The sequence below is a fragment of the Erpetoichthys calabaricus genome, chromosome 18 (assembly GCF_900747795.2).
Source record: "Erpetoichthys calabaricus chromosome 18, fErpCal1.3, whole genome shotgun sequence".
NCBI classification, from domain to species: domain Eukaryota; kingdom Metazoa; phylum Chordata; class Cladistia; order Polypteriformes; family Polypteridae; genus Erpetoichthys; species Erpetoichthys calabaricus.
In genome coordinates, this window is record NC_041411.2 from 21,721,913 (window position 1) to 21,737,716 (window position 15,804).

Sequence of the window (15,804 nt, forward strand, 5' to 3'; positions counted from 1 at the left end):
GCAAGAGGCAGACGGTTTTGTGTTTACTGGGTCTGGGTCCGGTGTAGGCGTGGTGGGCTTAGACTCCAGCAGCGTCTCAGATACTGTCACAGGTACGTAGGTGCGTCGTGTGATGGTTTTGACAACCTTGGTCACCTAGAAGTGGATGTAGGTCTTCAAATTAATCAAATTAAAGCAGCAAAGACACAAACAAATGATTACTCAAACAATAAAAGAGTAGAGAGGAATCAAATTTGGAAAGAGTTCTTCTCTAGAGACAAGCAGCTTTAGGAAGGAGAATTCTGATTTACCTCCACTGAGGCATTCAGAAAGTCTCCCCAACAAAATGTCAGAATTCAAACTCAAAAATATTAGCACTTTTTAAGTGTGAGGGTGCTGGAAGGTAACCAGCTGAAAGCAAGCTGTAATGTTGTTCAGTAAGATTTACTGTTTAAACAAGTAAAAACCCTTCATGCAAGAAGATGAAGTGTCATTGATCTGTATTTTTTTATACAGATCAGGGCTTCTGAACAGTACACACATTAATTCCTACATTTCCTGCATCGTTTTAAATTGAATGTACTCAACATAATTTCAAGGTTTATGACTTACATTTGAAACATTAAATATGAAATTAATATGGAAAAGCTTCATGAAAAACAAGATGTTCACTTAACACAACAGTTGAGGTCAGAACCAGGTAATACAGTAAATGAATAAAATGTGTTGTTTACAAGAAGACTATAAAATGCCTGGGTACAAAGAAAATAAGTTGGTACAGAAACCACACCAGCTGTGAAACAGAGAACAATGACTCAGATGGGAATACTGCAAATAATCCTCAGTCAATGATATGTATTTTAAAAATGCCCCCGCCCCCAAAATAACAAGTATCTTTTTTTTTTTTTTAGTAATTTAATACTTTTCCCTCTTTCCTCTTGAAATCTCTGTGCATTTTTGAAATTCTAATTTGTGGAAAGAAACAAGAGAACAAATAAAGAATTTTTTTAAAATTTCACATATACTGTGCTACACCAGTGACCCAGATGAACACTTCAACCAATGTGCCTTTCTAGGCTCAGTTTGTCTTTATTTTTCCTTTGCTGTGCTTCTTCACTCACCTTTTTGCGTTTTGTTGTATGGTACCTTGTGTATTGTTTTAACTGTATTATATCTGGAAATATGTGTAGTACTATTATAAATGTAAATGAACTTGTTTATTCTAAATTGATATTAACCTATTTTTAAATACTATTCTCACTAGATTAAGTAATATTGCTATGACTGTTTACAGCGGAACTTTAGTTTTAACTTTGAAGTAAACTGCCATTTCACATTTCTGCCTCATAAAGTCAGAACTGCCTGTGACCCTGTGATTAAACTAATCAGGATTTGACAACGGATGGATAGGCGTAATCTAGGAATAAGCAAAACTCACCATTTTATAAATATACTAAGTATGATATACCATATTCTAGCAAGTGAAGGCATGCACATTTTTCTTTTTATAATTTTCAGACATCTGTTTGCAGTAGGAGGGTTCAGAATCAGTTTAAGTCATTTTAATGAACTATGTTAGGCAGCTTCTTCTATAAATCCTTGTAATAAAATATGAGATTGTGGCACAATTATTACTCTGTAAGACATGCATTTAAATGTATTTCATTTGTTTTTGCTTTGAGGAAGACAGAGTTGTTCTTATTAAGTATTGAGTCGGAATTGAGTAATGGCCTTCATACCAACTTTGCATGTCATAAGAAAGGGTTGCTATTTCATAGCATTATTGATTCCTTATTTAAATACTTTTTCTTTATTATTGTGTACATCCTTATTTTCATGAACAGACCATGAGGATCCATCAAGATCTGTACTTTTCGTGCAGTAAGAGGACCACCTTTCTTAACTGAGAGCATCCATTTGTCTAACAGCAAGATGGGCATGTATATAGTCCACCCACGTCTCAACCTCATCATCTTGGTGGATAGCAGCAGATTAATTTCATATACATATGACTATATATAATTCTCACCTGACATCGGTATTAACTCAAGAAATCCACAAATATAAAGAATTCACAACATTAAAGGCCATAAATAAAGGTATGTGTAATAAAGTACAATGACACAGGGAATAAGTATTTAACAGTCTAAATATTTCTTTCTTTCTTTCTTTCTTTCTTTCTTTCTTTCTTTCTTTCTTTCTTTCTTTCTTTCTTTCTTTCTTTCTTTCTTTCTTTCTTTCTTTCTTTCTTTCTTTCTTTCTTTCTTTGTCTTTTAATCTATCTGGGAATCATGGCAACTGCCAAGGTAACGTATATTACATTGCTAAATCCTTTTGGATTCCAGTATTACCATAACTGCAGTGGAGAAACAACAGCAAAGAGAGAGATTATTGGAGGCAGAGGGTAAAGTATTGAAGTAAGAGAGAGAGAAAAAAAAAAACCAAAGAGCGCTAGGATGACTTTAATCAAAAGTGACCGTGCCTGAAGCAATGAATGGGAACGTGGCTGGGAGGCTGTCAATCAATCATGAAACTCACCTTCATGTTGGTGGGCACGTCCTTATTGAGACATAATAAAACAACACAGAACAAAGCAAGGGTGAGTAAAGGAGTCTTCACTAAATCATACATTTTCAAAAGGAGGGAAAGGGGCTTTTAGCTCTAAAACAAAATAATGCTAAAAAATACAATATAAAGAATATTTAATTTATCAGTAAGTAGTAATAAAAAAATAGAAAACAACTTTATAAATCAAACCTCAAAAAATGTTTTTTTTAATTCAGATGTTAAATGTAATTGTATATTTTGGCACATTTTTCTGTACTCTGCATGTGGTTTTACTTTATGGATACAATGTCTGCCTGTTTTGTATGAGACAGCACAATGGTGTGTATCACAGGTCTTACTAAACCTTCCACTCAATCACTTACCTTTGTTTCTGTGCGGCGGGTTGTCCCATCTTCTGAGGTTACCACAGATACATGGGAGGTGGGTGTGCCGGGGTCCTCTTCAATTGTGACCGTTTCCTCAACCAGTTCCTGTGGCTCCTGCATCATAGCAATGGAGGTCTGGTTACTGGGGCTTTGTTCCTAAAAAAATAAAATAAAATAAAACACGTTAGAGAAGAGAGTTTTCTTCATTATACATTGTTAAGTCAACAGCAAACATAACTGGAGGGTATGACAAATACTCTCATCGGAGTGCAGATCATGATTGTTAAGTCACCAAAGTTAGGAAATGCGTTTATTGTATTATAAACTACAAAACAAGGGATTAAAAAATATCTAAGCAGTATCTGTACAAAATTTTAATTTCTACACTCGTGCCCCAAAATTGACCTACCTTGCAAAAGACAGACATGCAAAACTATCTGGTGATTCTTCAATGTCCTAGTGTGGTTGTCTGTGGGTGTGTATGATTGAATATGTTCTGCAATAGACTGATACCCCATTCGTGGTTATGTCTACCAGTGTAGGCTGCAGTTCCCCATCACCATATAAGGGACTAAGCAGGTTCTGAAAATGAAGTGAAAACAGTGAGATTTGACAAATAACTTGAAGACTGAGTGGAAACTGAGTTAAACAGCCAACTTTAACACTCTGGGCATAAGAAGTGCAAGATTAGTTAGCAGGTGTCAGTCGCTACCTAACAAAAAGAGATGCTGCTGGCTAAAAGAATCGGGCCAAAGGCCACAAACTGCCACATAAAGTTATAATCATCCTCATTCTCAAACAGGCATTTTGAATGTATGTGTACTACAAATGGCCACCTAAGCTGGACCAGAGAGTCCCCCACACCAATATGGTTTACTTTCACACTTCAATTTATTTAAATTCTATATTTTATCTTATAGTGCAGTCTCAGAATCAGCCCCAGAGAGGTCATGTTATATTACCCAGGTAAGTCCACTGTGACACCTTTTGGTCAGCCTATATCAGAATTGCAAAATGAACAAATAACATAGTTAAACACATAAAGTAATGGAATTAGTCAAGAAGGCAGAGGTCAGTCTTGGGGCTGAAATGATTCCTTGAAAAACTTGAGTAATTTGATTACTAAAAATCATCGAAACAAATTCATACCCACAGGTCCTGTCACTCTAGTCGTCTTTGTACAGTACTCTCTTGAAGTAATCATCATCAGACAACCATTCAAACAGTACTGGATTTTTCCATTTGTGTGATATCTGCCTGTCTATGTAATGGTGGAGAGCGATGTGTTTAGAATTAATTTTGTAGCCCTAAACAGATTTAGTAGCTTCAATGACTCTTCTTGTCATTTTCTTCTTCTTCTTCTTTTGGCTACTTCAATTTAGGGATTGCCACAGTGGATCATTCGTTTCCATCTATTCCAGTCTTTTATATCATTATCTGCAGCATTGACTACCTTCATATCCTCCCTCACTGTATTCATAAACCTCCTCTTTGGCAATCCTCTAAAACTCTTGCCTGGTAGTTCCATCCTCAACATACTTTTGCCCGATGTTCTCCTCACCTCTCCTCTGCACATACCCAAACCATCTCAGTCTAGAATTGATCACCAAATCTCAGTCTAGCCTTGATCACTATTGTACCTGTGTTGTCCCTCTAATATACTCATTCCTAATCCTGTCTCTCCTCGTTACTCCAAACAAAAATCGTAGCATCTTTAACTCTGCCACTTCCAGCTCTGCTTCCTGTCTTTTCGTCAGTGCCATCGTCTCCAAACCATACAACAAAGTTGGTCTCACGACCACTCTACAGACTTTCCCTTTCACTCTTGCAGGTATACTCTTCTATCACAAATCACTCCTGCCACTCTTCTCCACCTAGTCTTCTTGTGATGCCCCCTAAAACCTCTGTTGTTCAGGCGCATTTCAACAGATCTCTCTTAATGAGAAGCAGGGACTGAACAAATGCACATCAATCATGCACCTGAATGTTATGTCATTGATGCAGACACCCAAGTAATTCCCTCCTTTTCCTAGACGTTCACATACTTTTCCCATCCTTGACCTTGAGTATGTTCAGAACAATGGACAGTTTTCTGTAGGCTATGTGATAACTCAGACTGCCTTTATCTATCATTAGAATCTAAAATGCTCCAAAAGGTTCATAAATATTTTCTCACAACATAAACAGACCATTAACAAAACATCTTTGTATTAGTGTATTTAAGAACAAAGATTCATATACAAAAAAGTGAAATGCAACAAAATGAGTAAAGTAGAAGTATAGCAGCTGCTCAAAACACCAAAAACCCTTCTTCTTTATTTGAGCACCAAGAGCTTCTGCCCAGGTCCAAAACCAAGAGCATGTTTGGTTTACCTTATACCAAATGAGACTGCAACAAAATACAGCATCTGTCACACAATGTGCCACATGGAAACGTGACTAAAACGTCAACATCTCTATATTTCCAAATTAATATCTCCACTGATGTATATGTTGTATGACTCAATTGATTGGTTTGATGTGAAAAGTACATTACTTTATGCAGACTCACATATTTTCCTGCTGATGTGCAGAGCTGTATGCAAACAAGCCAATTTCATCCTATTACCTATAAAATGAACTTCAAAATAACCCAACAGAGTGTGAAAATGTCTGACCGGGCAAATATATAGACTAATATTCTGCACCAAAAACTAACCTTTCTAATATCCTCAAATAAAATGAAAGATATATATTTCCCATATTTATGGTATCATTCTCACACACTACTTTCCTTCAGCCTAAGCAGTTTCCACAGTTTAAAACTGAGAACTCAGTCAAGATGGAAAGACTGCATACGCTAAGCACTAATGAAATGTTTGAGAGAATCTGTTGTTCAATTTGGAATATAACTCATATACAGAAATAATCAGCACTGTTACTTCACAATATAAATCATGGTCCCCATTATGCGCACCACTTCTAGGTGTTTATTGCTTTTTTCTTATAAGCCAAATATTTGTTCAGCACAGCTTTTCAAGAACTAAAAAGAAAAAAGAAACCTCATGCATTCAAAGAAACACCTGAAGAAACTAAAACACCAAGGATTCGTTGTTGGCAGCAACTTTAATGCAGAAATTACAAAAACATTTTAATTGGCATTAATTATTTCCCCTTAACTATGCTGTAAAGTCTTTGAGGTAATTTACATTACAAATACAGTATGTTGCATGTTTGTGTACGTGCTCTATAATTAGACACATAAACATACAACAAAATCAAACCATGTACATAATTGACAGTTAGGAAGAAAATAATTAATATTAATTTAGAATTCTATTTCAGAAATAAAGACTTAACAAGCAGCATGAGAAATTAAAAGAAGCGCATAACTGACCCCACGTGACCCGTGTCAGTCTGGGTTCAGACGAAGCATTCCCCACTCAGCTAAATCACACACAGTGCTTATAGGAAGCCATGGCTTTCTGGGTAATACTGCTCTATTCAGACTTTTCAAAGTTATTTAAAATCTCTGTAACCCCATGTGGATACAAATATAATCAAAATTTTGCCTGCCGCAGCAACACTGTCAAACTACGGGCTCTCTGGGAATTAAAAATGTAAAGACCACTTCATTTACAAAGGCCCCTAAGCTGCTCAAGGTACAAATACAAGGACACGCTGCCTTGCTCACCTCCAAGGGGGTGCTAGAATCCCTGTAGTCCAGACTTTGCTGCAGTCAAGCTTCCCAATCAGCAGAACCCTCGACTGCAGATAGAATACACATGACCTAAATAAGCTCCTGATGTGTATTCTCACATGTGCACCATTAGGGTCTGTAGATGTCAGTAAATAAAATTTCAATGCAGCAAATAGAATGAAAACAGCAAAAGCATACAACTCTTTTCCCACTTGGTATTTCTCATTCTGCTGAAATTGTACACTAATATAAATATGCAACTTTCTGCAGCTTCTTATGATCTCCTGGATTAATAAATTCTAGTCTCTTTGAGGCAATCATACAAAGGACATCTTCTCATGTGGGGACATGTGAAAGACCCACCTCACTATGCAATTAAATAATGCCCTTTATATTCAGAAATGAGCTCAAAAAGTACCTGCAGTTTAATGGGTCATTGTACAGGGCAGAAATTAGCAACATTTTTCAACGTATTTTAATTTATGGGAAAAGCAATAACAAGGTTTGACTCACAGTTCAACAACTCCAAAACACCCACTGCTATGCATGAAATGTGCCCCTTAATTCAAATGTTGGTCATGTGGGAAGCCACTCCAGGCCGAATGCAACATTGGCGTGCATTTATATGCAGCTTAATTGCCGAAATGACACAGAAGGTTAGACGTTAACAATACTACGTAACACACAATCTGAAGGACATTGGCAACTTTATTATTATTGTTATAATTTGTTTTGATCGTTAATTCTTTTGTGAATGTTTCGTGTAGGATGTAGACAAGGTTTGCAATTATTTTGGGGATTTTGACCCTGAGGAATCTTACTCAATGGTTTATTTTGCTCTACAAAATTGAAAATTATTTTGTGTTTTACCACTGTGATGTTTTGTTTTTATAGGGCACCACCAGTTTCCATCAATAGCATCCCCTGTTGCTTTGATGATCACTCCAAATTGTGTGGCATGCCATATCCAGAAAGCGAACATGTTGTGGATGAATGAAGACGCAAGAAGTCCAAACATTAGTTAAGTAAAACAAAACCATAGACAGTGATTGCTGGGTAACAAATCATGGTTGCTGAATAAAGCAGGTCAGGCTTGGCCAAGCTCTGGTCCAAATGAAACCCAATCTTCCAGGTGGTAGGGTTTTGGCTTTTATAGGAGTCTGCCAGCAAGGGACAGAGTCAGTTCCCCTCATTGGGCATCTTCTTAGAACAGTGGATGGGAAAAGGGACTATATGAGCCTGGAAGGCTGATCCTCCAATGCACACGTAAGGCAATATATGACCCAACACATGACTTCTCCGTTATCTGAATTTAGGATCTTGATAATAATTATGAGCTAATCTTGGTTTTCTTTCCTTTTGCTAAAATGGCTTTGAACTCTGCTTTGAGTTTTGACAACCAGAGCTCTTTTGATTTCCTAATGTGAACTTGGCACATTTTCTGACTACATCGTTTCACCTGATCCTTTACCATTAAAATTATTCACTGTCTCTTTCGAATCAATATAGTTATTATTAATTTTAATTCTTTTCAGATTTTTCACTTGGCTAACAAACAAAATCAGGTCAAGCAGAGATTTGGCCATTTTGTAGAAACCAGTGGCTGGCACAAGTATAGCAGACTGACCACTACAATAAAGAACATGTGGTGGTTTTCTTGCAAACTTGTTTCAACAATGTCCTCCTACTGCTCAACTGTGTGATACAGTATTTCACCACAGTCAGAGAATGACAGAGGGTTTTGTGATTCTCTTACCATCATCAATCGCTGGTGTATCAGACTTCCTCTTCTCAGAACAGCCCACAGCCAACAAAAGGGGTACCACTTAGATGAGTTTCTTCTCTCACATCCACTCTGATTCAATGACATGTTTCAAATCACTGCATCAGAAACACAGCAACAGACCAATGAGCCTGTCGTTGAACAGTTTGATACAGGAAAAGAAAAGGAAGCCCGTTGATGCAACAATGATGCAAGTGCCTTTATTGATTGAAAATCAAAGCCTCACACGAGGAGGGTTTCCCTGGCTGCACTTGCTCACTCACCACGAAGCCAAGCACAACTGTGGTCCAATTCTAGTTACTCTGTGCTTTCTTTGTTTCAGACACACCATACATTCGAAACCCCTTGCTTGTAAAAGCCCTTGCATGACACCTTGAAAAACAGTCCCATCAATCCCGCTGGCACCAGTGTTGGCTCTGAGCATTCGCTCGACCCCACTCATTTGCAGAACATAATGTAACAACAAACACTTCAGTCTGGCCAGACCTGCTGTTCCTCTAGCAACAGGAAACACTTCCCAAAAATGGCAGAACTGGCATTTTAGAAAAGCAGTAAATTATAAAAATATAGTTTGGCTAAAAAATAAAAGAAAAACCCATATAAAATGATTACACAAACCATTCCCATGGATCAGGTTAGCCACCTTTCACTGATGAAGCCTGAAGGTCAGGATTAGTTTGAACATTTTTTTTTTTTTTTTTTTTTTTTTACAGAGGATGGTAAATTCTTGCAGTTAATTGACTACAATTTTTAATTATACAGTTCATTTCTACTCTTGGAGCTGCAAAGGGGGTACAATGTAAGATTCAAAATGAAATGCTCTTATGGCCATTCCTTAAAACCATAATCCCAGTTTAACTTATTTAAATTGCCTTTAATTGATCACATTGCTTAATTCTACTTACAGTATTTGTGCTGTACTTGACTTTAAAATGACTTTCTATTTTTACTTTTAATACAAATTTTAAAGCAGGAATTCACAAAACTGTTCTCTATGTTGTGAAGGTTATAATTAAAGAAATTGTTCACCCATGCTTCTTAATCTAAACTTTACATTGAAGAACACACATCAACAAGGAGCAACAGTTTTCATTCTAAAATAATGAAATAACAGTATATAGTAAACAAGTCAAAATCTCTTTTGAGCATGTTTATAGCAAAAAAGGGCCCAAATTAAGCTGTAGTGGTAGATGAAAATGAAACCTGGATTTTTATAGTATAGTGTTAATTACAAAATTTAAAAAAAGAATGTTTTTCCTTTGCATTGCCACAAGTTCTTTTACTTAATGGAAAGAGATGGCTGACTGAGAGTGTGTTTCTAAGCTGCAATTACCACATTATTTCTCTGCACATTTATCAGCTTTTAGATAAACTAACCTACAATAGGATATTGGCTTCAGTAAAATAATTCTTTCCACTTTATAAAAGTAGAGTTTGTAGACCAGGGAGTCTGAACCTGCCCAGGCAACATCAAAGACAAGGCAAGAAGTTCCTTTTGCCAGAATGGTAATCTATCACAGGGCATACTCAAGCCACACATGGACACTCACCCACCCGTACAGAGCCAATTAAACAAAATGAACTCCACCTACACTATCACCATTGGAATTTCCAGCTTTAAAAACAACAACATTTATTTATATAGCACATTTTCATATAAATGATGTAGCTCAAAGTGTTTTAAAGGATGAAGAAAGAGAAAAAAGACAAAATATATTACAAAAATAAAATTAGGCAATATTAATTAACATAGAATAAAAGTAAACTCCAGACAGCTTGAGAAAAAAAAAAAAATCTGCAGGGGTTTCTGAGGCCACCCAGCCCCCTCTAGGCATTCTACCGAACATAAATGACCTCAATCAGTCCTCATGGTATTCAGGGTTCACATGGAAGAACTTGATGATGATGGTCATGCCAACTTTGAAGTTGGTATATGAAGATTTTGACATTCTTTCTATGCAGTACAGAATACAACATAATCCCAAATGTACTTAGGTCAGCAAAAGCCAACAGAATAATTATTAAATGCTACAAAATACTGTCAAAGAATTAAACTCAAACTGTGGGTTCTTATTTCCCATTGATGTTTATCAGACTAACCAGTAAAAAAGCGGAATAACTATACAGTATATTGTAACTGCGACCAGAGCAAGTTCCTGTCATCTTCCTGATGCTGCCAGGATAGGCACTAAACGCTATAATAGAATATGTAAGTCTGGAAAAGTAACAAATGAATGTTTTTTTTTTGTTTTTTTTTTAACTTCTTTTTCTGTTTCACTTATATGTTTATATAACTCAAAGTGAATGACACAGGTGCAGGCTGGCTTCTCGTAAACAATTGTAATTTAGCCTCTTATAAAAAAAACTGCAAAACAAGTCATTAGACAGTAAATTCACTACAGTGGCCTATATTTTAAATATAACGAAGGACAAGCAGCCATTCAAAAGACAATAACTGAAATTGATCGATGTCATAAAAAAATAAAAAAGATGCCATATCTAATAAAAAAAAAAAATAATACTCATGACACAAGTAATGCTTGACAGTCTTATATTAGAGAGAAAATACTGGACTCATATTAGCACACTGACAAGTTAATGTGTAAATAATCGGACAATATATTCTACATCAATGCAAAAACAACTAAGTTGTACTCCACATGTAAATTAATCATTAATGTAAAACAGCACAAAACAAGCAATATGCTGATTGACACAATAAAACAGGTACATATTTTTGAAATGTTAAATGCAGGGGGAAAAAATTCCACAAGATTGCTTATCAAGCAGATTACCTAATTAACCGCAGAGTGTCTGCTCATTAACAGATCGGGTACATTGAAATCTTACAGACTCAGCAACCTAATAAATCCAAAACTACTCAATTACAGTCACAGAACATGTAATACATACACAGAGAAGGTATAAAAGACTGTAAAGTCTACGATTAGACACTTGGACCTCACAGGCCACCTTACAAAACATGGTAAATAATGACCACTGCAAAGATCCCATGGTTCACTAAGCAGTTTAAATGGACAAAAGGTGAACACTGGGGTAGAAAATGGATTTGTTACATCATACAGCAGGGAAGCTACACCACTTAGGCAAGAGGAGACTGGGCAATCTGGAATTAGAAGACAATGACTACCACCAGTTTGCCAAATGTGAGTCGGCTTGAATTACACATAAAACAGAACTTTATTGCCAGACAACATAGTTGCTAGGAATTTCTATTGTTGTTACATCCATGCACAATACCAAAATAAAATTAACAGGACAATACACAATGCATGGCACCATCCCAACATTATATACAGTTGTAGAGATTAATAATTTATTGAACAACAATGCAAAAATATAAAACAATTATATGACGCAGAATTGCACTGATGTCCACAATTATATCACACAAGCCTTTAAACAGTGCTGTAAGAATTATGTTTCTAGACTTCTCTAGCGCCTTCAACACAATCCAACCTCTGCTCCTTAGGGACAAGCTGACAGAGATGGGATTAGATTCATACCTAGTGGCATGGATCGTGGACTATCTTAAAGACAGACCTCAGTATGTGCGTCTTGGGAACTGCACGTCTGACATTGTGGTCAGCAACACAGGAGCGCCACAAGGGACTGTACTTTCTCCGGTCCTGTTCAGCCTATATACATCGGACTTCCAATACAACTCGGAGTCCTGCCATGTGCAAAAGTTCGCTGATGACACTGCTATCGTGGGCTGTATCAGGAATGGGCTTGAGGAGGAGTATAGGGACCTAATCAATGACTTTGTTAAATGGTCCGACTCAAACCACCTACACCTGAACACCAGCAAAACCAAGGAGCTGGTGGTGGATTTTAGGAGGCCCAGACCCCTCATACACTCAGTGATCATCAAAGGTGACTGTGTGCAGATGGTGCAGACCTATAAATATCTGGGAGTGCAGCTGGATGATAAATTAGACTGGACTGCCAATACTGATGCGCTGTGCAAGAAAGGACAAAGCCGGTTATACTTCCTTAGAAGGCTGGCTTCCTTCAACATCTGCAATAAGATGCTGCAGATGTTCTATCAAACAGTTGTGGCGAGCGCCCTCTTCTACGCAGTGGTGTGCTGGGGAGGCAGCATTAAGAGGAAAGACGCCTCACGCCTGGACAAACTGGTGAGGAAGGCAGGCTCTATTGTTGGCATGGAGCTGGACAGTTTAACATCTGTGGCAGAGCGAAGGGCGCTCAGCAGGCTCCTATCAATTATGGAGAATCCACTGCATCCACTAAATAATGTCATCTCCAGACAGAAGAGCAGCTTCAGCGACAGACTGCTGTCACTGTCCTGCTCCACAGACAGATTGAGGAGATCGTTCCTCCCCCAAACTATGCGACTCTTTAATTCCACCAGGGGGGGTAAACGTTAATATTTAACATTATACATAGTTATTGTCTGTTTTTTTCACCTGTATTATTATCATTCTTTAATTTAATATTATTTATTGTATCAGTATGCTGCTGCTGAAGAATGTGAATTTCCCATCGGGATTAATAAAGTATCTATCTATCTATCTAAACAGTAAATATAATTTTGAGATCAGGAAGAAACATAAATGAATCAAAGACTGTGTTTAACCAGAATGACTGTAGTAAGAAAGAAGTTCTTTATGTGTCCAGTACTTTTTGTTGTCTGTGACCGGTAATATTTCTGTGATGATAATAACTGAAAGAAATGTCCACACAGAGTCTTCAATTATATTTCCAGGGTGTGTCAGGCCCACAGTCCATTCTACTAACTGAATGGCACGCTGCAGTTTATGTTTTGAGTGAGCAGATGCACTGCCATAGTAAACAGTTATGGGGAATATGATGATGACAGCTTGATAAAACCGAACCAGTACTAACTGGGACAGATTAAACTTTTTCAGTTGATGGAGAAAAAAATCACAACCATTTCCACCATTTTCAGAGTATTTAAATTGAGACTGCTGAGAGTGCACTTGCCAACAGATCCACCTTCAAAGTGGCACCTAGTTTTTATCTGTAATTAGTCAATCAGGGTGTATAGTTGGCACACTTTATCAGTTTAACAAAACAGGTCACTGAAGTTGCAATCATTGGTGTAGATGGAGATCATTCATTCAGAACAACTTATGTTTATTTAAACAACTATTCATAAATTTAACAACTGCAAATGTTAGGGAACAAATATATGAAATTGCCTTGGTACCCAACTGCACGTCTTTAAGTGACTCAGAGGACCCAGGTTTTGGTCATGCCACTTCAGCTTGAGTCATACAAGTGTCTTATATAGCAGTTTGACGATGGATTTCTGGAATAACCAGTGAGTATGAAAGGGGCTAACAAAGTGGACTTGGACTATGTCTCAGGCTACACAAGAAAATTGCATCTTTCATGTTGGAATTCTCTTTCTTCACCACAGTGATTAAATCGTAACTCTAACAGAAACATGTCAATCAGCAAGGAGCATGAATCATGGCAAACTTTCTTATTTCATGTAGCACATGAAGCGTGTTTTAAGTAAGTGTTTAGCTGAACTCCCTAATCAATCACTCAGGTCACTGTCTGCTATGATTTTTTCTAAGAAAAAACTTCACAGTACTTCATAAGCTTTTTGTGGCAATTAATGAATAAATAGTCTTGAATGTGTGACTGACCCAATAGTGTGACATTTCCAAGTAAAGCATAAGAATCACTTTTGCACAAGTCACTTTGAATGCAAGGAGGAAGTGCTGAAATTTGGTAAGCAAAGTAAACTATTCCATCAAAAGTAATATACTGTATCTGAAAAGTCTGACTGAAAGTCATGGGATTTTTTTTCCACTACATTATTTTTTAAAAGCAATGTTCTGTTTGATCATAATGCTAGCTTCAATGTTCAATCTTTGCAAGATGTTTACTGAAAATGTGGTACAGTCTGCTGGCCTCAAGTAGCTCTTCCTGCCTTTCTAGAAGCCATAAGCCATCCCTTTACTGTAGTGATGCCTTGCAGTTATAGAAAAACTGTACAGAAATATATTAATTCAGTTTATATTCTGGAAGTGGGTGAAAATAAAAATGGCGAGCTGACCTTTCTCAACCTCCAATTTCTTAAAAAAAAAACGGACACCAAGAAAAGAACAGATACAAAAGGAGAATAAAACACCCAGGAGATCCTCCACCCCCACCAACCCTGTCCTGCATGCCTTGCTCCATCACAACTGGCAGCCAAAACAATGGCAGGCACACTAAATGATTTAAAACCCACTGCCTCTGAAAGACTTCAATGAAAGATTCTCCTCATTTTTCATGCATGGCAGTTTCACATCAGAGGCTGTGATTTGTCACCCTGACAAGGCACCTTTTCGTCCCAACGTTTTCTTCTTAGAATCAAAAAACTCATATAAATCAAATGCACTTCCTTAAATATGCAGATCTACTAAACACAGACTTTGTAAGGAAAATACAAATAAATAAAAGATGTCAACTGTCAAGACATTCAAAGACAGCAGAGCACAGCTGGGAAGAAGTCCACCAAGGCCACAGCTTAGAAGTCTAATCATTATATGACAACTGCACATGTATGGCACTAGTGCTTTGTTTTAATATACAGCAATAAGGAATTGCTTCAGCCTAAGTAACAAGCTGCAATTTTTACCGAGTTTGAGTTAGCCATTTTAATTTTACTGAATCACTGTACAGATTCACTCCTAATTAAAAATGAGCAATATTAGGATGGAAATGTGTGAAATACAAAAAATGTATTTTAAGGATGCTGAGGCTATATTTCAATGACCACTGACAGACACATTAATAGATTAGAAATCAACTTTAACAACAAAATAAATATTATATAGCAATGACAATAGTGTGAAATGCACAAATCCTCATATCTGTTAATGCTGATGAAGTTTGTTTTTCTCCATTTTTAGACCTATCATTCTAATTCTACCATGGTTCTCCATGGATAACTGTTTTTATTTTTATGATTTGTGGCAATATGTTTCTTCCATATTAATATGTTCACTTACATGCAGTGCATTCAGGAAGTATTCAGACCCTGTCACTGTTTCACATGTTGCCGTGTTGCAGCCTTATGCTAAAATCATTGACATTAATTTTTTCTCCTCATCAAGCAACACTCAATAACACAGAGTGATAAAGCAAAAACAAGGTATTAGACATTTTTGCAAATTTATTCAAAATAAAAAAGTGAAATATCACATCAACATAAGTATTCAGAGCCCTTTGGCAGGGACTATGGCCTGAAGTCTTCTTGAGTATGATGCAACATTCTTCATTTCAGATCCCCTCAAGCTCTGTCAGACTGGAAGGAAACAATCATTGAAAACGTATTTTAAGGTATCTGCAGAAATGTTCGATTGGGTTCAAGCACGGGCTCAGGCTGGGCCATTCAAGGACGTTACTAGTGTTATCCCTAAGCC

The 15,804-nt window shown here is 37.0% G+C and overlaps 1 protein-coding gene across 22 annotated transcripts in view; it reads right to left on the bottom strand.

The window, feature by feature from the left end:
* Positions 1-15,804, bottom strand: part of arvcfb (ARVCF delta catenin family member b) — a 319,610-nt gene that overhangs the window by 134,562 nt on the left and 169,244 nt on the right. For 17 of the 22 annotated variants that reach the window (XM_051921266.1, XM_051921264.1, XM_051921265.1 and 14 more), the window contains 3 exons: positions 2,910-3,068; positions 2,518-2,538; positions 28-135 (listed from right to left, as the gene is read on the bottom strand). In XM_051921266.1, the coding sequence (XP_051777226.1) occupies positions 28-135; positions 2,518-2,538; positions 2,910-3,068 (288 nt within the window). The remainder of the gene's footprint in view (positions 1-27; positions 136-2,517; positions 2,539-2,909; positions 3,069-15,804) is intronic. The other 5 variants (XM_028825488.2, XM_051921272.1, XM_028825489.2 and 2 more) reach the window with 3 other exon arrangements.